The 24,449-nt window shown below is 35.9% G+C and overlaps 4 protein-coding genes across 6 annotated transcripts; 2 read left to right on the top strand and 2 right to left on the bottom strand.

Annotated features, from left to right (window-relative positions):
• Positions 1-410: 410 nt before the first annotated feature.
• Positions 411-8,062, top strand: LOC110803066 (probable jasmonic acid carboxyl methyltransferase 2). 3 transcript variants are annotated; one of them, XM_056842009.1, is made up of 5 exons: positions 412-650; positions 1,061-1,170; positions 5,815-6,219; positions 6,545-6,805; positions 7,526-8,062. In XM_056842009.1, exons 2-5 carry the CDS (start codon positions 1,096-1,098, stop codon positions 7,868-7,870), a joined length of 1,086 nt encoding a protein of 361 aa, XP_056697987.1. In that variant the 5' UTR covers positions 412-650; positions 1,061-1,095; the 3' UTR covers positions 7,871-8,062. The 3 variants fall into 3 exon arrangements, with proteins under 3 accessions (XP_056697986.1, XP_056697987.1, XP_021864220.1); XM_056842008.1 differs by lacking the exon at positions 1,061-1,170 and having other exon boundaries at positions 411-650; XM_022008528.2 differs by lacking the exons at positions 412-650; positions 1,061-1,170 and adding an exon at positions 4,853-5,348.
• A 981-nt stretch (positions 8,063-9,043) lies between these two features.
• On the top strand, positions 9,044-10,816 carry LOC110803065 (AAA-ATPase At3g50940). The gene is made up of 2 exons (XM_022008527.2): positions 9,044-10,151; positions 10,238-10,816. Exons 1-2 carry the CDS (start codon positions 9,165-9,167, stop codon positions 10,706-10,708), a joined length of 1,458 nt encoding a protein of 485 aa, XP_021864219.1. The 5' UTR covers positions 9,044-9,164; the 3' UTR covers positions 10,709-10,816.
• Positions 10,817-10,921: 105 nt separating this feature from the next.
• Positions 10,922-15,010, bottom strand: LOC110803064 (putative bifunctional dihydrofolate reductase-thymidylate synthase). The gene is made up of 11 exons (XM_022008525.2): positions 14,723-15,010; positions 14,006-14,457; positions 13,531-13,918; positions 13,398-13,442; positions 13,056-13,121; positions 12,297-12,358; positions 12,123-12,197; positions 11,867-12,032; positions 11,668-11,791; positions 11,311-11,417; positions 10,922-11,214 (listed from the first exon to the last, which is right to left on the bottom strand). Exons 1-11 carry the CDS (start codon positions 14,792-14,794, stop codon positions 11,104-11,106), a joined length of 1,668 nt encoding a protein of 555 aa, XP_021864217.1. The 5' UTR covers positions 14,795-15,010; the 3' UTR covers positions 10,922-11,103.
• A 1,649-nt stretch (positions 15,011-16,659) lies between these two features.
• On the bottom strand, positions 16,660-22,497 carry LOC110803060 (diaminopimelate decarboxylase 2, chloroplastic). The gene is made up of 8 exons (XM_022008521.2): positions 21,865-22,497; positions 21,130-21,304; positions 20,151-20,300; positions 19,820-19,981; positions 19,080-19,265; positions 18,832-18,954; positions 18,637-18,726; positions 16,660-16,968 (listed from the first exon to the last, which is right to left on the bottom strand). Exons 1-8 carry the CDS (start codon positions 22,389-22,391, stop codon positions 16,888-16,890), a joined length of 1,494 nt encoding a protein of 497 aa, XP_021864213.1. The 5' UTR covers positions 22,392-22,497; the 3' UTR covers positions 16,660-16,887.
• Positions 22,498-24,449: the final 1,952 nt, after the last annotated feature.

Here is a 24,449-nt window from a genome sequence, read left to right as displayed (position 1 = left end):
GATTTTATTTCGATTTTTTTTGCAACTTTAGGTTTTAAAGCTTAGAATTTTGGAGGAAAATTGGGCGTGGTTAGCAAAATAAAGCCACACGTGCTTCTCATGTGCAAGTCAATGGCCAGAAAAATTCAGCCAATGCCGGAAACTTACTTTTGGTTGTGTTTCGCAAAAAACAAATTACATTAAGGTGTGATTTCACACAAAACAATTATATAAGGTCCTTTCTCGCAAAAAAAAAAGTTACATTAAGGTGTGTTTTCACAAAAAAAATTATATAAGGTCATTTCTCGCAAAATTTGGGTTATTAAAAGTCATTTTTAGCAAATTTGCCTAATGATAATAATAAAAATGATATATTTATATGCACACGATGCATGCTTCACATTTCAAGAAAGTATATTACTCCAAATACATAAAAGAAAAAGTAAAGGTATTTTAGGTGGACACCAAACTATTCAAGAGTTGACTTATATGTAGATTAGAGATCAATATAATGACACAAGCTAGATGATTTTATCATATAAAAGGATAAAACACGTTGTCACATCTGTTAGAGAAGAATAGAAAGGTGCTAAAAAATGGAAGTAGAGAATATTTTACACATGAAGGAAGGAGTTGGCCAAAGCAGTTATGCAAAGAACTCCTTACTTCAGGTTTTACTTCTTCCTAATAATGCAACTTTGTTGTGTACTCACTAATACATGTTTAGTTTACTCTCTAGTAACTCACTCTATCCATAAATTTCCAACAACCAATTCTCAATTTTCATCCCTCCCTTTAATCTATAGACTGATTTGGTAAGATCATGGTTAAAAATCGAATAAAAAAGTCAAATTTCGTGAAAACTTTAACAGCGCGCTTAAAAATGTGAGATAAAGAAGCTGGTAAGCAGAAAGCCAGAAACGTAAATCTCGCAACACAAACTTTGCACTTATTTCCACTATCTTTTAATGTAGGAGTAAGAATTATACATTTGTATTTGGTAGGGCAATTATTTACACCTAACCTAGTAGCTAAATGTATTTTTATCATAAAGATAAAAGGATCAAGCACATTGTTACAGTAAACAAATACTCCGTACGTAGTAGGTGCTCAAAAATGGAAGTACAGAATGTTCTACACATGAAGAAAGGAGTTGGGCAAAATAGTTATGCAAAGAACTCCCTACTTCAGGTTTACTTTCTTCCTAGCTGATGCAACTTTGTTGTGCACTCACATCATTTGTTGTACATTTTTTTTTTTTGACAATAGTAATCGCAATAAACAACTAAAACATACAAAGAGAAATTGAAAAACTACTACTACTGCTAAGAGCTTTTTTAGCTCTTACGTAGTACATTGCTTTCGAAATGACTAAGGACATGTGATGACATTTTCCGTTTGTCACCAATACCTTGGTGACGACATTTTGTTGTACATTCACATCATGCAGATTCTACACCTATAATTGCCTTTGTTATATGTCGTTCTTCACCTAAATAGAAATAGCTATTTTTTACTTTTTATTTTATTTTTTATCACAAATCCACCTATATTCTATTTGGGAACTAAGTAGACGTTTGGCATTTCGGTAGGGGGTTTTTAATCGACGCTCTCGTTCGCTAAAAACGCCCGCGTATTTTACATAAAAGGACTATTTTACCCTTTAAAAAAAGGTAACTCCCCATTCACCCCTCCCCTTTGAGCCGTTTTTGCTGACCACCGGACAAACCTTTAACAATTCACCGGCCAAACTGCCACTGCCAATCGTTGCTCCAACCAACCACTATGCCACCTGCGGCCGCTGCTCCGATGACCCAAAAAATTCCCACCACCCGCGAATTGGTTGACGGACTCAAATCAGAATACAGATAAAATAGTGACAAACACAATGACATTTGTTCAACTTTACTTCGAGGAATAATTTCAAGTATGAGCAATTTAAGAATTGATGGGTTCTTTGGTACTGGGTAGGATGTCGGTAAAATTCAATTGATGGTGAGAAAGGAAGTGTGAATTTGTCTTTTACTTCTAGTGTCCTCTTGTTCAAAGTATCTATTTCCAAAGAAAACTCGTCAATTACAACTAGTTACATCTCCATCATTTTACTTCATCTCAGCCTCTCAGGTGATGATGCAGATTTTAAAAGGGTATTTTTTTTAAAATAAACGCAGCCGCCTACAATTGGCAGCACCCAACCATGGTGTGCCGCCCAGAATTGGTGGTCTCCACCATGGATTAGCCGCCCAAGATCTGCGACTGGGCCATGGTGGCGGCCGCCAATTCTGGGCGGAACACCATGGCTGGGTGCCGCCAATTCTGGGCGGCATCAAGTATCGAATTCTATATAAAAAAAAGAGAATAGAGCTTGAAGATGGAGGTGCAAAGAATTTTGAAGATGAAGAAAAATTGTTGAATAGAGGCTGAAGATGGTGGGTTGTTAAGGGTGAATTTTGGTGAATAAGCTATCGGAAAAATCACCAGAAAATAAACACTGTCGGAAAATGAAGTATGAAATTTTTGGGTAAAAATGGAATGGGGTGGTAGACTTTTACAAGGGTATAATCGTCTTTTTACAAAAAAATATGCGGGCGATTTTAGCGTACGCGGACGTCGAATATCAATACACTTTTGGTATCCCCTATGTAATATCTATACTACGTATACCATTATTAACTAGTGTTAAGTTTGTTTATATGCACAAGATAACTAACTACTCCCTCCGTCCCTTTTTATTCTTTACGTTTTTTGTTTTAGATGTCTCATTTTAATCTTTAAATTTGGAATATTTCTTTTATATTGTAGCATAAATATCCATAATGTACTATCAAAAATCGTGCAAGTAAGTATTTTTATCAATCAAATTCATCGGGGCACTAAAATTTTCACACTTCACCATTGAAACATTAAATATCTCACATTTTTCCAATGTCATATTTTAGATAAAAGTGAAAACATTATCAATAAACGTAATTTGTATTGTTTAAATAAAAGAGGAATTTTTATCAATATTAATTCACAAATTCTTATTTACAATAGGTGTACAATAAATATTGTACACCGGAGTAAAAGTTAATTCAAAAGGCTTAAAAGTTAAGCCTATATAAGTAAAAGTTATCTATTTTTCGGTTATAAATTTTTTCATTTTAGTAAAACTTATTTCTTCAAAATAACTAATAATGTATAAAATTAATCATTTAACCCTTTAAAATATTTATCTATCAAATTTTTTTTTACTAATATAAAAGTTAATCAAAACTAGGTTAAAGTTACAAAAAAAAGGGGTTAAAGTTAGCTTGGTGTACAATAAATTTATTGTACACCTTGTGCGCACAAGACCTTTTGATATTAATTACTCTATCCGTCTCTTTTTGTTCTTTACGTTTTTCCTTTTTTGTTGTCTCTAATGTTCTTTACGTTTTCTTTTATATTGTCACACAAACCTTTTAACATTATATCAAAATTTGTGTCCAAATGATTATTTTAACCAATTAAATTCATCGGGTTATTTTATCTCTCACTTTTCTATTGTGACATTAAATTTTTCTCAATAAATGTAATTTGCCTTGTTTAAATAAAAAAAATAGAGGAATCTCAATGCACATTCGTTAATCGTTAAAAAGCGTTACAATACTAAACGTAAAGAACAAAAAGAGACAGAGGGAGTAGTTGTTAAATCGCGTGCATGATAACAAACGTAAATAATAAAAATGACAGGGGGAGTATATATTCTATTTAAAAAATTAAAACAAAAAATATAGAGTTTTTTCATTTATCTAAGCAACTACACACTCCATATGATCGACCTTTCACATAGTATAAAAGTACAATATTTATATAAAATGTCATGCACATATCATGTGCATAAACACTAGTATTCTATAAGCCCATTATTTAGAGTTTATTGTCCACATAAATTGTCTATTTTTCACTTTATTATTATTCAATATTTAAATTTAATAGTAAAATAAAAATAACACATATACAAAAACTTATACGGAGTATATGGTCTTATGTATAAGACCAAATTTATACCAAATACTCTATAGTTATACTTTCTAATCATACAGTCACACATTGTGACCAAGTATTTATGGTCAAAATTATAATCAATCAAATGACTATACTTTCAAATCAAGAAGTTACACTTTATATGTTATTATTTTTAAATGATGACATCAACAGTCTTATGCGTATGATGGTCTCGTATGAAAATTATTAGGTATACCCGGATGCATCGTGCACCCAAGGGTACTTTTATGCCCATTGGTTATCCCTATCACATTTCTCCTAACATGAAATGGTGCATAGTGCATCACCATTTCATATTTTCATGTAATATGTTATAGGTCTCATAAGAGACATACTCTAACGGGTTATTTGGTATGATGTGGAGATAGGGATAGGGATAAGAAATTTTACATGGGGGATTCATTACTTTTATCCCCGTCACTTGTTTGGCATAGTTGTGGATAAATATTGAGATAAAAACAACCAAATTACTCTATTGTCCCTTTAAAATTACAAAGTTAAATATTGAAAAAACAAATCAGTGTTTCTCAGGTTTTTACAAGGGCTGAAATCATCATTTCACACGGCAAGGGGAAATTCCCTTTCTTATAGACTTATACCCAAGGTTGTTAGGATCGGATCCCACATTGGATCGGTGAGGGGTAGGATCAAATCGGTAGAATCGGATCTTATGATATTAAGATCCTACAAAATTATAAAAAGGAGTAAGAAAAATACTGCTAAATGAATAAATACATATCTTTCAAACAATATGGATGTTAAATACATATTTTTTTCTCACATAATATTGATATTTTAAGGCCAATATGGCTTCGTAATAGTTATATAGATTAGAGAAGAGAAATATTATCGTTTATGGAGTTGGGTTATCAATTTTTAGGATTAAAGAGAAAGTTAGTTGCTTTAGGGATCATTTTTTTAATAAGTAAAAAAGTAGGATCGACCGATCCTGCACGATCTTGTACGATTCTGCTCCGATCTTGTACGATCCTGCACGATCTTGCACGATCTTGTACGATTCTGCTTTGATCCTGACTTATCTCTTGCAAAAACCCAATTCCTTCCGAACAAACATGAGATAAGAGAGCGTTGAGATAAGAAATCCTTATCCCTGCTCACTATCCCACCAAACAAACGACCCGGTAAAATTATAACCATGCATTCATATGAATCTCAAGCATAAACACTAGTATAAAAGGATGAAGCACATTATCATTGCACAATTGTTAGATCGGAGAGAGAGAAGAATAGATAGGTGCTCAAATATGGAAGTAGAGAACATTTTACGCATGAAAGAAGGAGTTGGGGAATGTAGTTATGCAAAGAACTCCTTACTTCAGGTTTTTCTTCTTCCTAATGCAACTTTCTTATGCACTCAAATCATGCATATTCTCTCCAACATTCTTACTGTTCGAAAATAATAGTGACATACTTCACCCTTTCTAAAAATAGAAATCTCTTTACATTTGATTTTCCGCCGGGGGAGTATGAAAATAATTCAACTATAATGAAATCCCTTATTAGGCTTTGTTCTCTTCACCTAATCTAATCTGATTTTTCTAATTTATGGTCTGATCTTGTACTCTTGTGTGATTCTTCCTGGTCAGGTCAGGTCTAATCTGAATATTTTTTGTGAGTGTTTTTTCATTTTCTGTTCTGGTCTAATGGTCTAATACAGTGAACAGAACAAAGTCTTAGTAATACTTCGTATCATAAATATTTTGAAGTAAAACACTCATACATGTTTAGTTTACTTTCTAGTAACTCACTCTATCACCTTTTTTTTCTTCATGTTTTATGGAACAGAGAACTATGATAGCCAAGGCAAAGCCAGTACTACAAGAAAGCATTAGAGGTCTGTATCATGCCTTGCAGCCAGAATGTCTCATGATAGCAGACTTAGGCTGTTCTTCAGGGCCTAATTCTTTGATGGTAGTCTCAGAAATCATCGACACAATCGATGAAGAACGAAAGAATCTTAATCGAAAATCCCCTAAATTTGGGGTGTTCCTCAATGATCTCCAAGGGAATGATTTCAATGCCATATTTAACTTACTCCCAAGCTTTTACCAGAGTCTAAAAGAAAAGAAAGACAGTGATTTCGGACCGTGTTTTGTATCAGGAACACCTAAGTCATTCTATGGAAGTGTATTCCCTGACCAATTCCTTCACTTTGTACACTCTTCTTACAGTGTTCATTGGCTTTCACAGGTAAACATGAGTATATTTCTTAACTAGATTAGGTCCTATTAAAAAAATTGTTTGATTATTTTTATAAAATATTTGAATAACAAAAGAATTGTTCAAAAATATAGTATTATAGAGATCTTGACGAATTTTGAAAAGATTTATAAAGTACAAACTTTTATATAGTATTCCGTTCATGAATAAAAAAAGGGGAAAAAAGTTTTTGCGGGAAAGTTTTTCACCAGTAAATGACATGTTATTCCCGATGTCAGCTTAGTAGAAAATACTAGATTTTCCTGTAAATAGTTGTATGTTCTTTCTTAAATTGGATGTGGGATCAAAATGACAGGTACCAAGAGGATTGGAAAGTAGGAATGGAGAAGCATTGAACAAGGGAAATATATACATTGCAAAAACAAGCCCTCCAGAAATAGCACAAGCATATTATGCACAGTTTAAGGAGGACTTCACTCTCTTCTTGAGGTCACGGGGGAAAGAGATGGTGCCTGGTGGTCATATGGTCTTGACTCTGCAAGGTAGCGTGCAGAGAAATGACCCTGACTCATTATGGGAGTTGCTTGGCTCTACCCTCCACACTATGGTTCAAGAGGTGATTATGGATTTGTTATTTTTCACTTTATTAGAAAGATACTCCTTAGTTTTTCTAGAAATAAAACATCAACAAGTTCTGATAAGTAATGAAAAATCCTACAAAGTTTAATTTACTAAAATAAATTCAGAGAAGGGTCGATAAGTTCAAGTAAAAACTAATAAGTACGTAAGTAATACTTCCTCCGTTTTATAAAAATTGCAACACTTTTAGTTTTGTCACTATTCAAATCCTAACTTTGACCGTGTATTTTACTAATTTACAGAAAGTGTTATAAGTAAAATGTTGGTGGATAGATTTAAATATTTAATTGTATATTTTCATAATATTAAATTTTAATATTTAGAAAAGAAGAATAATTAGAGATATTCACGGTCAAAGTTGCGTCTTGGCAAACGTGCTAATCAAAATGTTGCAATTTTTTTTGAAACAGAACAAGTATATAATAAGTTCAAATAGGGGGAATAACTATGTTTGAAAAGTATAACCACATCTTTTTGCCAGTCGCGGAGCCACGGGAGCTTTAGGGGCAAATTTTTTTTCAATTTTCATTAATTTTTTTCTAAAAGTACATAGTTTTAGTTAAAGTTTCATCAACTTTTAACTAGTGACCCTGCTACCTAAAATTTCTGGATCCGCTACTGATTTTTGTATTTGAAAAGAAAAGGTATATGATTATTAGAGCACCAAATAACTCCTATGGTGGTCTGCATTCTGCAGGGTGTGATAGAACAGGAAAAACTAGACAGATTCAACATGCCATTTTATTCTCCCACAGCTGAGGAGGTGAAAGAATTGGTAGAAGCCGAAGGATTATTTTCTGTCAACAAACTTGAAACTTTTAAAGTTGACTGGAGCGTTGACACCAACCAAAACCTCGAAAACCGAGCCAAATTCGTTGCCAATACTATAAGAGCTGTTACAGAATCTCTCCTTACAACTGCATACGGTGAGGCAGCCATGGATGATTTGTTTCTCAGGTTCAGCAGAATGGTCAAGGAACGGATGGATCAAGAACAAAGTGAATACTTAAATATTGTGGTATCAATGATTAAAAGAGATTGAAATTTGTACTTCCTCAACTTTCAGAATATTTGTTATGCATATTGCTAGATAACATTAACTTGTCAGGAAAAGAATTCTGGTGAAAGGCCTTTAAGTTACATGTTTAAGAACAAAAACACTGGTATTTATCATGTGACGTGGGAGCGAAGAGCGCACCCTAGATTATAACTTAAAGCGGCATTAAGTCTTATATTTCTCAAAGCTGTATTAAGTTGAGATTTTTTTTACAAAATCACGCATTGGTCGGTGTTTAACAATTGTATTCTTAGGCATAGGGCGTTCAACCCTCGTAACTTGTAAAAAAAGAAAATAAGTTAAACAGAAAGGGGTGTTTCACTACTCCTTTAAAATTTGGCTCCAAGTCTTTAACATTTTTAAGCTTCACTTAACCCTATTAAGGACTAGACCAATTGGTAGAAAGTATACCGATGCAACCGAGTCTTTTTGTATTTTTAAGACTTCAAATTGTTTAAAAGCACGTATTAACGATTAAAAGTATATTTTTTACCGATAAAAACACATCCGCTTTAAAAGAATAATATCGTTAAGTACAAAACAATCACTAAAACAAAAAGAATTTTTCTGAAAAAATTATATGTGCTTTTAAATTGAAAAATGTGATTATAAAACGTAAAAATGTGCTTAAACCCGGTTGCATGTAGAGTTACAACCGGGTGACCTTATCATTTGTGGACATGACTGTGCTAACAAGTAACAACACCAACATTAAAGCATTAGTCCCAAAGGTGCCGACATAATCCCATAAACCTTCATAAGGAACCCGGAACCGTGTCCGAAATGGTGAAGTAAGAAAAGTAAAAAGGATATGTTAAAGAGAGTAAACACGCAAAATTGATAAAGTGAAGGTGAGGGTAATGACTAATGAGACACGAAAAATAAGGAACAAGAAAACAAGGTCGGTTTAAAGAAGAGAAACAAATATGTTAAAAAGATTAAAAAAAATAAAAAAATAAGAGAAGTTTGCAAAGGAAACTAGAAAAATAAGTCATGTTTAATTGGTCGAGACAAAAAAGCATCATGATTAATTCAAAGTCAGCAGGGTCAATTTTACCGTGCAGAAAAAGCTAATAGGAAGTATCAGTGGAAAATACCCAAAATCCACTACCTATCTAGAAGGCTAGAAGTCACTTACTAAGAAACTTACACTACACACCAAGTAATCCACTATCACTGTTTAAAGTAAACACAGAAGGGAAGACCCCAAATCACCCAATACAACACTTTAAACATTCAAAACCTGATTTCTGAAACAAGATCAGAAAACCCTCTGAAAATGGTTAACACCAACATCCAAATGCCTACTGTTAAAACGATCATCTCCACGGCTACCTCGGCAGCTGCAGCTGCTATGCTGATACGCAGCATTACTAGAGATTATGTACCCAATGAATTTCAATACTACATTTCCGGTAAAATCCGGGCTGTTTTTGCTTCTTTCTCCTCAGAGGTAACCATAGTCATCAATGAAGTTGATGGAATGGTTAAAAACCAGCTTTTTTATGCTGCAGAACTCTACCTAGGAACCAAACTATCCCCTTTAACCCACAGGTTTCGAGCCACCTTGCCTATCAAAGAGACCAAAATCCAACTCTCCATGGAAAACAACCAAGAGGTGATTGACATATTCAATGGTGTCAAACTCACTTGGAAAAGAGTGGCTCGAAAAGTGGAAACAAAAAGATCAACCAATGAGATTCACTATTACAAGTTGAGCTTCCATAAGAAGCACAAAGAAATGGTGTTCACCACCTATTTCCAGCACATCCTAGAACAAGGAAAGGCGCTCAAACAACAGAAAAGGACACCAAAGCTGCACACTTTGGACTCTGACTTCATGCGTAGGAGTCCAGGGACTGGTTGGCAATCAGTAAATCTAGATCACCCCGCGACTTTTGAAACTCTAGCCATGGATATGGAGATGAAGAAGATGATCATGGAGGATTTAGACAGGTTTTTGAGGAGGAAGGATTTCTACAGAAAGGTCGGGAAGGCATGGAAACGGGGCTACTTGCTATTCGGGCCTCCGGGTACAGGAAAGTCTAGTCTGATTGCAGCCATGGCTAATCACCTTAATTTTGATATATATGATTTGGAGCTGACTGATGTTAGGAAGAACTCTGACCTCAGGAGACTAATTATAACAACTGCTAATAGATCAATACTAGTGGTGGAAGATATTGACTGCTCTGTCGACTTACAGAACATGATGAAGGAACGCAAGAAAAAGTTTCCAGAACAATTTTTTGAGCAAGGGAACGAGGTAATTTTTTCATAATGTACTAGAGCATTTTAACAAGTAATGATCTAGAACTAACAATCTAACACTATCCTGTTTATATAACCTAGGTGACCCTATCAGGCTTGCTTAATTTCATTGATGGGTTATGGTCAAGCTGTGGAGATGAGAGGATCATTGTGTTCACAACAAACCATAAAGACCGACTGGATCCAGCTCTCTTGCGACCAGGAAGGATGGATGTGCACATTCACATGTCCTATTGCACCCCATCTGCACTCAGAATATTCTCTTCAAATTACCTTGACATCACAGAACACCCACTTTTGACGGAAATTGAACAACTGATTCAGGAAGCGAAGGTCACTCCTGCAGAGGTAGGGGAGCAACTGATGAAAACTGAGGACTCAGACGAGGCATTGAGAAGGCTAATGGATTTCATTGTGGAGAAAAAGAGAAGTGAGGATATCATAAGCACTCAGAAGATAGAGGTAGCAGAAGAGGAATGTAAGGAGTTGGAAGAGGAAAATATCAGAACTGAGCAAAAGGAGATCAAGGAAACAACGCAAACACTGTATTAAGAGTGATCTGTTGAAGATAGAACATAGTGATAAGGACATTTTAATTGCAATAATTATCTTGTGTATTAGTTTTGTTACTTCAATATCAGATGTGTATCTTGTTCGTTATTGACCTTTTCTACTTAAACCTTGTATCGACAATCAACATACTATATCATTCAAATACTATAAATTTCCCAATGAATATAAAATACGATTAAGTGAAAGCAAGGATGACGAACAAGGCAACGACCTAAGTATTATTAAATTTTAAAACATACTGTTGGAACCTGTTTAATAAAAAGGCAACACTATACATGATTTTGAAAAGGCAACACGACATAATAATAATTTTAATTAAGCAGTGACAAATATCAACAATTCAACATAGCAGACTCACAGTCAGAGAGTGAGCTTTAAACTGCCATCTTCATTTCAATTTTCTGGTGAGGATCATAAGACACAAGCTCGAAATCCTTTGCTACAAAAGAATCTATATTCTTCTTCTGAGGGTTGATCTTTAAAACCTGTTTGAATACAAACATTAGATTCCATTTGGAAAGAGAAACCTAATAGACTAAACTACATCGGGATCAAAACTATAGCACTTCTATAATGCTTACAGGAAACGGCTTAGGTAGATTCTGTAGTTGTTCTTGCAGAGGCTCAATATGGTTGCGATAAACATGAGCATCACCGATTACATGGATGAAATCCCCAGGAAGAAGGTCTGCAAGAAAGAAAAATCTGTTAAGCACATACATCTGTAATCAACAACCAACCTAAGAAAAAGATAATGCAGCAAATATCATTTGCCGCAACTGATACAGCCATGCATCAGCAATCTGGGGCAAAATCCGTGTGCCAATAATGACCTTATTGACCTCAAAAGAGGCAGCATTTTGATGATGTAATCATATATTTTTAACACAAGCAGTGGAAAAAAGTTACAGTAGCAAGACAATCAAGGCAATGCTTACCACAGACATGAGCAATCATGTACGTCAAGAGAGCATAAGATGCAATATTAAAGGGAACCCCCAAACCCATGTCTGCTGACCGCTGGTACATTTGACAGGATAGCTCACCATTTGCTACATAGAACTGCAACAGAGAAAGTAAGCGCCTAAGAAAGATAAAAAGTATATAAAAGCAGATAACTTGAACCGTAACAAAAACCTGAGCAAACATGTGGCACGGAGGCAGTGCCATTAATTTAAGATCAGAAGGGTTCCAAGCGGATAGGATGATACGTCTGTCATCTGGCTTATTCTTAATCTTGTGGATAACATCTAACAACTGATCAAATCCTTGCCCAGTGTAGTCAGCATGCATGCTGGTATAACTGTAGAAGTAAAAAGTAGAAATAAGAACTAGCATCTGGCCTCTTCATGTGTAGCAACATATAACAATTTCTAGAGCATTATGTATCAACCTAGCTCCAAAGTGCCGCCACTGGAACCCATAAACAGGTCCTAAGTCGCCCTCTTCCCTGTCTGGTAGTCCAATGCTGCAGTAGGAAAAGATACATGTCAAAGGCATATAGGCACAACATTAACCTATCACCAGAAAAAAGTTGAGCTGCAAGTTTTTGCCACATTTGGCATACCTATCAAGGTAAGTTCTGGATGCATTTCCATCCCATATATGTATGCCTTTCTCTTGCAGGACCTGAAAAAATTAAATCACTTGTTACATCATGAATTTCAGTCAACAAACCTAAAAGTCATTTAAACTAACATAACTATAGACACTGGGATGAAGGGAAATTATAATCTACAAAATACAAAATAGGGAATCTTATATGGAAGTATATCTTCTTCTCATAACCAGGATCTCATATGCATCAATACAACAATAGCCTTCCTATCATGCTTGTGCATACTCCTCTGCATTTTGCTCTAGTGATTTAATTTACATTTCTTTTTTTCCATTTTCAGCTCTGATTGCCGGATTAAATAAGGGTATAGAATCACTTCAATGTTGTTAAATTTAAGAAGTCACTAAGCCAGGATAGCTCCAAAACAGAACTCAAAATTCCCCCTCAACAAAAAGGCTCCAGTCGAAAGCACCAAACTTTCGAGGCTCATTAAACTCATAAACTATTATAGACTAGGCAAGTAAGCAGTACAGGGAAAAAAATGCATTATGTCTCAAAGGCATTTCAAGCCTTACATGAAGCTCAGATCACAAACCTCAAACTCATGAACCCTATTATTAGATCCCGGAGAAGTACTTTTAAATGCAGGGAAAAGAAACTTCGTGAAGAAAGCAAGTAATGTCAAACCAACGGGAAATGATGCTTGAAATTTAAACTAAATTCTGAAGAAGAAAACATGCAGTTGGATTTGAATAAGTATGTCAATACCTTGGCATTTGTAGAGCCACTGATAAACCACAATAGTTCCTCTACAACACCTCGCCAAAATACCCTCTGTAATTTCAAATTATAAAGATACATGTCAGTATACAACTATACACAGCATACGAGATCAAATAAACATCTTCCACGAGTAATATCCAGTATCCAAAGTTGATAATACTCCATATTAAAAAGAAAGGTACTTAATTCGTAAATCAATTCAACAAGCCATTCAGGTATACATAAATTGCTAAAATTCTCAAAAGAAATCACAAAGAGAAGCAACAAAAGCTGGAAGCTATGACATATTGACAAGGGTGAGTGGGATCTTAATTAGATTGTACATGCCTTGGTTGTAAGAAGTGGGAAACTCTTGCGCAAATTGAACCGTATCTGTGGATAAAAACGATAATATCAATAACTACAAAACAAACAAACAAAACATAATAAGAACTGAAAATAATCAAACTAGTTGATTCACCTGGCAACCAAATTTTGAAAGGGTCCCAGTCCCCGTCCTATCATCCTTAAGATTCCCACTCGACAGGATCTCTTGTACTAGCTTAAGGTACAAATGCTCCTCATGTCTGTCAAATACCACTTGAGGCAGAAAGGAGAAGTCTTGTACCTCAAACTTACTAGAATTTGCCTTGGTACCATTGATCTGAGTACCAATATCAACAGCGGTTCTTCTCACACGGACATATGTGACAAAAGAGTGTCGTATATTGTTCTCAACCAAAGGGAAAGATGAATACCAAGGATGAAACAAATGACTATCCACAGGGGGCATAAATGTGTCACACTCTATATCGGTCTCAATCTCTGTAATATGAATCGCGTCACAAGCTGCACCATTAAGCACTTCCCTACATCCAATAAAAAAATTAAACCATTTATGAAAAAACAGATGAATTCCTTCTCAAAGTACAAGGAAACACAATATGAAAGCCCACCTCAATATCTCACCACCGCCAATGACGAACACCCTCTCAACAGAAAGATCATACGGGCGCATTCCTAACAATTCCAAAGCAGAATCCATGCTTCCACAAGTCACAACATTGTCCAAACCTCCAACATTGAAACCCCTAGAACGAGTGAGAACTACGTTGAGTCTACCGGGCAAAGGACGGTGCTTAAGGGGGATACTCTCCCATGTCTTTCTGCCCATTATAACAGCATTCTTTTTCTCAGAATCAGATGTTCGCAAAGTAACATCCTTGAAGAATTTAAGGTCAGACGGCAATTTCCATGGCAATTTCCCATCTTTGCCAATACCCATTTCCTTAGTTGCCGCAACTACTACTTGGTATCTCCTTCTCAAATCAATTTTATCATTGCTCGTTTCATTACACCCGTTTCTAATCTCACTAGCCATTGAAAAGGCACAGAAATCAACGACTTTCTGCAATAGAAAACTCAGATTTTTACACCATTTCAATCAATACTCGAAATTGACAATTTGAAATGATTGATATTTCAAAATTAAATTCGGCAGAATTAGAGTAAATTGCATATATTACATGCCTTCATTAAAAAAAGATGTTGTGCGGAAGATTGGACAAGATTGTAGCAAGGAAGTAAAATTTAGGGTTTTAAGTATGAAACAATATGCAATTAGTCAATTATTCAATAACAACAACAAAAATCAGATCGGAAGTGAAGCTTACCAATCGCAATCCGAGGGAAGAGATCGATTTGATTGATTGAATAGCAGCAGCAATTTTTGGGAAATAGGACATGAAAGAGTGGCGAAAAGGAAAGTGGGGTTTAGGGGAAGATGAAATGGCGCGCAAGTTCGCGCCAAAATATATGTTATGGTATGTTTGATTGGGAGTTGGGGATGACCAAAGTGGCAAAGTGAGTTGGTGTTCCACTTCTGTGTTCGAATCTCGTTGGGAGAATGGGAGTGTGCCACTGTGGGAAGAGTCCCCTTTATGAGTTTATGGTACTCCGAACAACAGTTGTAGGATCAAAGACATTGGTGTTTGGTAATTGGCTTTTTCATTGGCTTTTAGCTTGTTCAAGTGGTCAAATAGTTAATGTTGGTTTTCTTGCTAATAACTCGGCTTTTGGTCAAATCCCAAAAGATAGTAAGAGTAGACTTTTTATATGTCTTGGCTTTTCAATTTACTAATTACATTTTGTATGAAATAACTAGTAGCCACCAATCAACTTTACAAAACACATTTTTAGAAAGTCTATGGACAAACAACCAACATAAATAGCCAACACAAACCGCCAATCAAACAAGGCAAAGTTTTTTTTCTCCTTGTGAAAAGCGAAAAAAAAATAAACCACCGGTCAAAAAGTCGGTCGCCAAATAGGTAATTCTTTTTACATACCTAAAACATACTAGTAGCTTCCCCGACCCTCCCTCCCCCTCTCCTCTTCTCTCTTTTTAGGGTTTTTGGGGCGGAAATAGCCAAAGTTATTCGGACATTTGGTTATTTCCATCCTCTTCTCTTCAATTATGTTTTTTTTTTTTGCGTTATACCTCAATAAAACTATATATTTTCAGTGTTGTAAGTACTTTATGGTGGTTTTGATTCTAGATAAGTTTTGTGTGCTTAGTTTAATACATGTTGTTTCTTTGTAAGATTTGTGCAGGATCCAAAAGTAGGTCAATCTTTCGATTACAATCACACGAATATTATATTTGTCACGGCTACAATAGATCTATAGACTCACTCGTCGAAAAATGTTGTAAATCACATCGATATAAAAGAGGGTATACATAAAGGAAGTTTTTATTTGATTCAATTGTTATATAATTGTTAGATTCAAATCCTTACGTAGATGTCGTTGTTTATCAATGAAATTGTTTTTTACCACCTAAACAAATTGATAAATTATTTTTTACCACCTAAAAAGATAAAAATTGTCTTTTAGCACCTAAAAATAAAATAAAAATTATTTTTTACCACATTTTAATCGGAAAGATGGACGAAAACGATATGCAATCCCATTTCAACGACTATATTTTTTTTGTTTCTTCTCTTATCCCACAATTTTCATGTATTTTTTTTTTGTACTTCCCATTAAATCACATAACATTAATTTTGTAGTTAAGAGGTGGCAAAAGACAATTTTTATTTAATTTTTAGGTGGTAAAAAATTTTTATTTTTTTTTAGGTGGTAAAAAATAACTTGTCAATTTTTTTAGGTGGTAAAAAACAATTTACCTTAATTTGATTATCAAAGGAAAAAAAAAAAAACCGATTGCCAAACGGGCCAATTGTATAACTTAAAGTTAGAATGATTTTTACATGATTGGATTGGATAACATGATTGGATTGGATAATCGATTGTTTAGATTAACATCATCTGATACCTAAACTAGTTCATTGGTAGCAGCTTTTCCTATGGTGCCTGATAATTTGGCTCCTTTGGCCCTGAAAAATATGGTTAGGAAATACTTTGCAGGATTCAATTTAAGAGGTGACAAGTCTGATACTGCAGATGACCTCTGTAGTAGCTAGGGATTGAATCTTCATATAATTGGAAAGAAATAAGCCGGCATTTTGCATTAAACTAGACTGTGTGATATCGTATTCTGGCAAATGCCTTCCAATACCAGGGATGGAGGAGAAGAAAGAACAAGAAATCAAAAACACGGTATTAGTTCATTTATGGATGAATTAGATACCAAAATCTGGCAAATGCCTTCCAATTACGCAGAAATACATCAAAAGTGTTCCGAGTAAGCTAGGAAGAAGATAGATACTGTTAATATTACAAAGCACGCAGCACCCTCCAGGTAAGGCTTGCCCAAAAGATTACATTATTTTCACTACAACAGTTCGAGTTGGATGATAACACCGCCTGGTAATAATTAGAGACCAGAAAAGTATCTGATATGGTCTTCGAATGTCTCACCATGACGGATTTTGGCAACTGATCCATCTTCCTCAACCTACCAATAAATTGTAGCAGTTAGTACTGGAAACATTCATGAAAAAAGGCGGAGACTTTCTCAGGTATTGGTCCCTAAATTGAAACATTTGGTTGATAAGGCCAGACCGAAAACCAATGCAAGGTGACTTGCTCGGGAATAAGTTCCTAAACAAAACATTTGGTTGATAAAGCAAGACCAAAATCCAATACACATACGGAGTATATGACATGAGTTACCAATTACCATGCCCCAAGCCCATGTAATAAGCACATGAATCAAGAAAACACATATAGGCTATGTTTAGTGCTAACGAAAACATTTTCAACTGAATTTCATTTGCAACAGAAAGTATATTTCAACGGAATCAATTATCAAACTTCATTTTCTTTTGCTTCGTTCTTTAAAAAAAAAGTTCAAGAGAAAAAGATGAAAGCAAACTGGAGGGCGGACTCCGCATAAAATGGAAGGGAGGAGAGAAGGAAGGTGAGAGAAAGGGAATGTTAGGTTACGGAGTACTTCTTTACAAAACAAAAATAATTTCCACCCCTGAGAAAACTAAACTAATCCCAACCACTGTTACCTAATTCTCTAATCACCCCACGAACCGAAAAGGCGAATTATAACATGAAAATGGACAATTTTGGTCTAACTTAGCAAGGTAAGTAGCTAACTGCGATCCCATACCCAATCTCATACTAGCGAATCAGGTAACCGTGATCCCAACTGAAGAAGATTTTCTTTCACTCCTTTTACTATCCTATGGAAGAAAAAAGAAATCCAGGAAAACCAAGCACAGACATTTGATTCCTGGGTTAATCTATACTTGTATTTTATTTGGTTTAATAAGGGATGATAGCAAGTTTTTTTAGGTTGACAGTAGTGATCCTAAGGGGTGGGAAAAACGATCCCCTTTTGAGTGGAAGGAATACCCACATTTTCCTCCCCATCAGTGGCCCATCCCTTATCAGATCAAATCCTTTATAGCCAACTTCTGTAAAATTTCATAGAGTGGAGAAACCTTGACCCGTACTAAACATACGAAATAATTAAGGATCACAAATCCACAGTTTAATTTAAAAACATAGCAATTACATTTACTCCTATGTTAGTTTACACTAAAACACTGATTATTGCGATAACATATAACAGTGCAGTTTTACCATAACTAAGTACCCATGGATTGTGAATTCCAGATTTCCAGGTAGCAGTTATACATATGTTTACAAGAGGATGTAAGCATTGTGCAAATTTGTAGCATAATGATATGATAGAGGGTTGAAGATGACCCAAAATTTGTAGAGTCACATATCAAGTTGTGAGCGTCCCTGTCAAACTTAATTTGTGTATTTGACTTTTATTCTTAAAGTTCTTTGAATTTGTGATTTGAAATGAATAAAAAAGTACGCAATTGCAAGTTGATATATAGCGATCATTCAATGGCACTAGCAGTGTATCACTACCTCTATTCCCAGTGCAACTTTTACCTTTTACTTCGTACTCCGTATAACTTTTCTACCAAGGAACCAAACAGAGGAAAATCAAAATTGAAAGTTGATTTCCATCGGCATATGACTTCATTAATAAACTACTTTCAAATTGTTTTCCTCCAAACCAACACAACCATGATATAATTTCCTCAAAGGTTCAGGATTGGAGAATCAGGGAGTAAGATCCAGATATACATACCCAGTATTCTGGTGGGCGCATCTTGAGATTGTAGGTGGAGGCCATGCTCATACAATAGGCACCAGCGTCATGAACTACTAATCCAGCTCCCTGCAAACCAAAACCCTAGTATTAAAACATGAATTTTATTTTTCACAAATTAAAGCAGCGTCTGTCTCAGTGAGGTTGGAGGAGAAAAAGAGCATTTTTCATTACCCTCTGTGGAGTGGGAAGTTTGCGCTCCTTTCCCAAGAAATCTGCTGACTCACAAACCGGGCCAACCACATCGAAGGTGGCTAACTCTGCATCTGATGGAGCTGGAGAAACAAGCTCTATATGCTGCAGATGTTATTTACTTCAGTTAGTAAGCCTTTTTGAGAATTACAGGACCCATTTCCATTGAGGTTCCCGTAATTATCACATTACTAGCTTTGTAATTCAGAATTTCCTGGAAATTTACTTACTTGGTAAGCATCATAAAGACTCGGACGAATAAGTTCCGCCATGCTCCCGTCAATCACGATGAAATTTTTTGTACCATTAGTTTTGACACCAGTAACACGATTAACTAAGCAACAGGTATTTGCAATAAGTGACCTTCCAGGTTCAATGATAAGGTTGAGATCTCGTGAAAGGACCAATTCACGTACCTGCAATAAGCATACATGATCATAAAGTGAGTGTACTATATTCCTTATTAAGTTTATTCAGCTACCATCATTCAAAGCAAACTAAGAAATACTCAACCTAAACAAATATCCTAGAGGCAGCTCAAAGATAGTTGTTTATATCCTTCTTTGGCATGAAAAAATGAGAACGTAAAAATTCTAAACTACAATGAACCAAGTTAAAGGAAGATTACAAATAAAAATCTGTTGAAACAAGAAGACAAGTGACATTCTTATATGTCTGTTACATCCAAAATAATTATACAACTTAAATGGAAAATATTCATGAACTGGTATTTCCTGGTCAATCATGTGTTACAGTAATTTCACATTTAACTTCAGACACTAACAAAAGGCTAGCAGGCCTGAAGATTCCTTTTCTTCCCCACAAAGGATTATAGAACATGTCAGTAACACTTATTGAAACATCATCATCAACTCAGCCAATGATATTGAAATATCATCATCATCAACTCAGCCAATTATATGATTAAGAGTATTATAGATTTTTAGTAAATGATTTTCTAGGGCCTTACCGTGTCAATAAGATCTCTAGGTGTAGGAAGAACAGCGCCAGTGTGATAGTAGTCTATTCCCAGACCACCTCCAATGTTCAAGTAACTAATCTCAAAACCCTGGTCACGAATTTGGTCTATGTATTCTACCATAAGAACTGCAGCATCCCTGAATATATCAACCTGTGGGTAAAAAGAAAAAAAAATACTTAACTACCAAGACGCTGTGGACTACAAAGCAAATATAACAAACACCAAAAAAGACAATCCAAAGTGGCATCTCAGTAGTTTTAAGAGAAGATCGCATGAATTATTTGATTAGAAAAAACTGCAGAAACATAGCTTTAAATACCTTGGTAATTGTTGATCCAAGATGGCAATGAGCCCCAACCAACTTCAGCTCTTGAGGATGCGCTTTCACAGCATCCAGAAACCACTGTAGTTTCTCATTTCTAATGCCAAATTTGGAGTTCTTGTTCCCAGTGGCTACATAAGGGTGGACCTAGATATCACGACCAACAGGTAAGGCATACAGAAACACAAGAAAAAAAAAGAAAAAGACGTGAAAGAATTTGGTTTACCTAAAAAATGAAACTACACTGCCCTCATCCACAAATAGAAATCATAGGGCCCACTTCCTCCCCAATATCCAGTCACTATTACCAATGATGAAAATCGTGCATGATGCATATTGGCAGGATGCAACAAGAACGTCCAGACATCTAAAAATTATTACTTTGAAGATTTAAAAGATTAAGATGCAATTCAAGCTAATCGTAGTCAAATCATGGCACTGGGAACTAAGGCCATGTTCACTTGTGGAAGATTATCACTGTTTATGACAAATGACGTCCAGGGAAATAAAATGAAGAATATTGCTAGACTCTGATTGTTACCAAAGCTATGGGGTAACTAATCAGTTTTCCTATTCCCCAAGAAGAAAATTGGATTATTTAACAGAGACTTCTAGTCTCCCATGGAAAAGTGAAATCAAGATGAAAATAAAATTAAAACACGACAAACTATCTAACAAACGCGGAGATACCACAAAAGGAGCTTATACTACAGATTGTTCAGCAAAAGACAATGAAGTGAAGTTGGGTCACAGAGATGCACCAGAGTTCTAGAAAACATAAGGGTAAATATTGTAGCAAACATGCCTAAAAGGACTCTTCAATAACTCAAGCTTTGCTCCAGGCTTCTATTACATGTCAATAAACACTACCTTAGGGCTAACTGATAGAAGTTAATAATTTATCTCAAGCAGGAAAAAAAAGTATATCAGCGTTTATTAGTAATAACAGGAAAGGATGTCAACAAAACAGACATACCTGAGGATCCACATCAGGGTTAATTCTAAGCAAAACATTCACCCTTTTCCCTGCAATTTTAGCAGCTGATACGATATTGTCCAGATCAAATTCACTGTCAATGTTTACAAACACACCGCTCTCAGCAGCAACAACCAAATCATCCAATGTCTTTCCATTTCCATTGAAGATACACCTAACATCAAGATACCAACTCAGTAGACATTCTGGAAAAGTTACATTATCTCACAGTCCAACCAATTTTCAGTATTCACAACATAAATTACTCAGAGTAAACAACTTCCCTTGTGCTTCAACTTATAGCAGTCAACAACAAAACTGGAAATATTAATGATTTACAAGAGACTACAAACTAGCTACAATCAATAGCATAACCATTTCCAAGCACTAAACAATAAACTATCATCATTTCCCTCTAGTGTTACCTAATTTCCTAATCCCTCCCTACAAATTACTTCAAATTACTTCATGCTAATTAGTACAGTGGAACACTTTTGGACTAATCAAGCGAATTATGTTCCATTACCCACTCCACGTACCAAAGCATACCGCAAACTAGGTAACACTGAATTTCCCCCATGAAAATCACAAGTAAAACAATCCAAATTTGGAAAATGACATTTAAATCACAGCTTAAATCAGTAAAACAAACCATTTTCAACAAATTAAACAACAAAGTATAATCATTAACTATTAAAGTTCACCAAAACACAAAAGGAAAAGAAGAAATCTTACTTAGTGGGATCAAAACCAGCAGCCAAAGCAAGCCTAAGCTCATTACCACTAACAAGAACAGCCCCACAACCCAAACCCCTCAAATGCTCCAAAATCTTCAAATTATTATTAGCCTTAATAGCATAACCAATAATTGACCTCAACCCTACAAGAGCATCTTTGTAAGCCTCGACATTTCTAGTAATTTGTGGTTTACTATACAAATAAAATGGCCTCTTTTCAACACTTTCCATAACATCGTGCACCTTTTGCCCTTCAATATACAAATACCCATCATCCTTTTTTGAGAAACAATGGTCAAACTTGCTGGTTTGGGGCTCTAAAGTTGCAGCGTTTTGGGAAACAGCTGCTTGGAGGATTAAGGGTTTCGGGGTTAAGGGTTTGTTGAAGGTAACTGAGGGTTTTGGGGATAAGGGTTTGGAAAAGGAAATATAGGGTTTTGAGAGGATGGAAGTTTTGGATTTTGAAGAGAGATTTGGGGTTTTAGCGAGTGTTGTTGAATGAGAGAGAGGGTGGGTGGCCGCCATTGTTGCAGAAAGGAAAGAGGAACACCAGCTGGAGACTGGAGAGGGAGTGAGAGTAGGGCAATAGCCAATAGGTAACTTGTAGTGGTCAAGGAATCAAGGATGATGGAGAAATTGGCGGTTTGGTGGTTACACAAAACACAATTCACGGGTTCGAATTTCGAAGTGTACGAAACGAACCCTGCCTGGGCCATTATGAATTGGACGCCCGAAATTCGATTTGACCCGTAAATCAAAGATCCAGACTCGATCCGCTAACAACGCGAGGAAATTCGTAACCTGATTAGTATCCAACTAGTTTTAACAGAATCGAACCTGCATCCGTCCGGATAGCAATTCGAAATTTGATTTTACCCGATAAAATACGATATTCGATTTAACCCGCACTTGGCGTTGACCCGCTCCGAATAAATCTGAAAACGACTTTTAACAATTTTGGACGGAGGTAGTAGATTTCTAAAAAATAAGTATTTGGCATGTAATATTAGAATTATAAAGTGATCTGAATTTGACAGCGAACTCGAGAGCTACTCGATCCATACAACATAAGAATACAAGCCAACCCGATCTTAGCTCGAACCGCAAACCGCAAACTCAATCCGTAATTGACCGTGATCTGAGGTGCGACCGATCCGAACTTGACCTGAACCCGAGAATATATCTGATCCAGACATGACCCATTCCCGCAGTTATCGGTTAAAATAGTAACTGAATCCGACATACACACGAACCCGAGACTTATCCGATCCGGACATCACTCGTACATGCAGTAAGCTGGTAAAAATAGCAATTGTATCTGACATACACCCGAACCGAACTAGAACCGAATCAAATTAAACCGATACAAAACCGTTTTAAACCCGAACCGGTTCAAACCAAACCCGAGATTTAACCGAACCGAAATTACCCGAACCGAAACAACATATTAGCCGACTTCATCCGAAACCGAAGTTATCCGAACCGATCTGAATTGACCCGAATAGAAACATTAACCCGACATTTACCGATTTCGAAAAGACCCGAACCAGTTATAACTGATCCGAAACCGATCCGATGACCCGATTTGACAGCCCTGGACCATACCTAATCTGAAACGCATATTACCTTGAAGTCACTTGATTCGAGCTGAATTTTACCCAACTCAGGCCCTGTTATTTTTTGTCCAATATTCAATTCAGCTCAGTTCAGCTCTAAGGAACAATGCCTTAGTCCGAAGCTTTTTGGCTACTCAACTAAATGATATCTTCACTCGTACATTACATGAACAAGACACGACCCTCGCCAAACCACTATACTGTACAAAATACATCTAAATCCTCCTCACCAAACCGAAAAAGACACGAACCCTATGACACACGTGTGTTCAAGAAACATATTAGACTATTAGAGAAGACCATATGTATCCTCCAGCTCGCCCGAAATTAGCCAGGTTTGGACCTTTTGACTCGATTCTCGAGGCCGATCCGACCCATTAGATTTTTTTTATTAAAAAGGTTTTGGGCAGGCCATTGAACTTTTAGTTATAAGACATAAAAACCTATTTACCTATCGTCGGATGGCTCAAAAAACTCGTTGTTTTTGGCACGAGATAATGCATGGATGTTGCGAACAAGATTTTGCCCAAACTTGGGTCGACCAACCCACTTCTTTAGCACAAAACGGACTGTTCTTTTGCCAAAAGCACAGTCTAGCCCATGGCCAAGTCCAAAAAACATTATCTTGCATGCAAGTATGCAACAACACATGTCAAGATGTACAATAGTTGTACGTTTTTTGTGTTAGCACCCGGTTCGCCCTTAAGGCTAATCCGTATTCGGAGCGAGTTCTGGGTGGTTAGGTTCCATTCCCCTCCCGATTGTTGTTATGGGGGATCGAACACGGGTTCTCCCTACCAAGTTCAGCCTCAATCACCACTGAACCAACAAGCAATTGGTTTCAATAGTTGTACGTGAATCTCCTTTGAATGAAGTTCAAACAGGGAAATAACTCTTAGCTTAGATAGATAGGAGTGTGTGTGTTTCTTTAATTAAAAACCTAGGCTATTTCTATCACCAAACGCAT

This window comes from Spinacia oleracea, chromosome 4, assembly GCF_020520425.1.
Source record: "Spinacia oleracea cultivar Varoflay chromosome 4, BTI_SOV_V1, whole genome shotgun sequence".
NCBI classification, from domain to species: domain Eukaryota; kingdom Viridiplantae; phylum Streptophyta; class Magnoliopsida; order Caryophyllales; family Amaranthaceae; genus Spinacia; species Spinacia oleracea.
Note: the sequence above shows the minus strand (reverse complement) of the source record. Positions and strands in the feature narration are given on the sequence as shown.

Excerpts from the sequence above, each read along its gene's own strand:
- LOC110803066 (XM_022008528.2), top strand. The coding sequence starts at position 5,208 with ATGAAGCACATTATCATTGCACAATTGTTAGATCGGAGAGAGAGAAGA. Across the intron at positions 5,349-5,814 it reads CAAAGAACTCCTTACTTCAG|AGAACTATGATAGCCAAGGC; the intron begins GTTTTTCTTCTT and ends TTTATGGAACAG. Across the intron at positions 6,220-6,544 it reads GTGTTCATTGGCTTTCACAG|GTACCAAGAGGATTGGAAAG; the intron begins GTAAACATGAGT and ends TCAAAATGACAG.
- LOC110803065 (XM_022008527.2), top strand. The coding sequence starts at position 9,165 with ATGGTTAACACCAACATCCAAATGCCTACTGTTAAAACGATCATCTCC. Across the intron at positions 10,152-10,237 it reads TTTTTGAGCAAGGGAACGAG|GTGACCCTATCAGGCTTGCT; the intron begins GTAATTTTTTCA and ends TATATAACCTAG.
- LOC110803064 (XM_022008525.2), bottom strand. The coding sequence starts at position 14,794 with ATGTCCTATTTCCCAAAAATTGCTGCTGCTATTCAATCAATCAAATCG. Across the intron at positions 13,443-13,530 it reads TTTCAAAATTTGGTTGCCAG|ATACGGTTCAATTTGCGCAA; the intron begins GTGAATCAACTA and ends TTTTATCCACAG. Across the intron at positions 12,033-12,122 it reads TGGCGGCACTTTGGAGCTAG|TTATACCAGCATGCATGCTG; the intron begins GTTGATACATAA and ends TTACTTCTACAG.
- LOC110803060 (XM_022008521.2), bottom strand. The coding sequence starts at position 22,391 with ATGGCGGCCACCCACCCTCTCTCTCATTCAACAACACTCGCTAAAACC. Across the intron at positions 21,305-21,864 it reads GCTGGTTTTGATCCCACTAA|GTGTATCTTCAATGGAAATG; the intron begins GTAAGATTTCTT and ends TCTTGATGTTAG. Across the intron at positions 19,266-19,819 it reads CTAGAGATCTTATTGACACG|GTACGTGAATTGGTCCTTTC; the intron begins GTAAGGCCCTAG and ends TGCTTATTGCAG.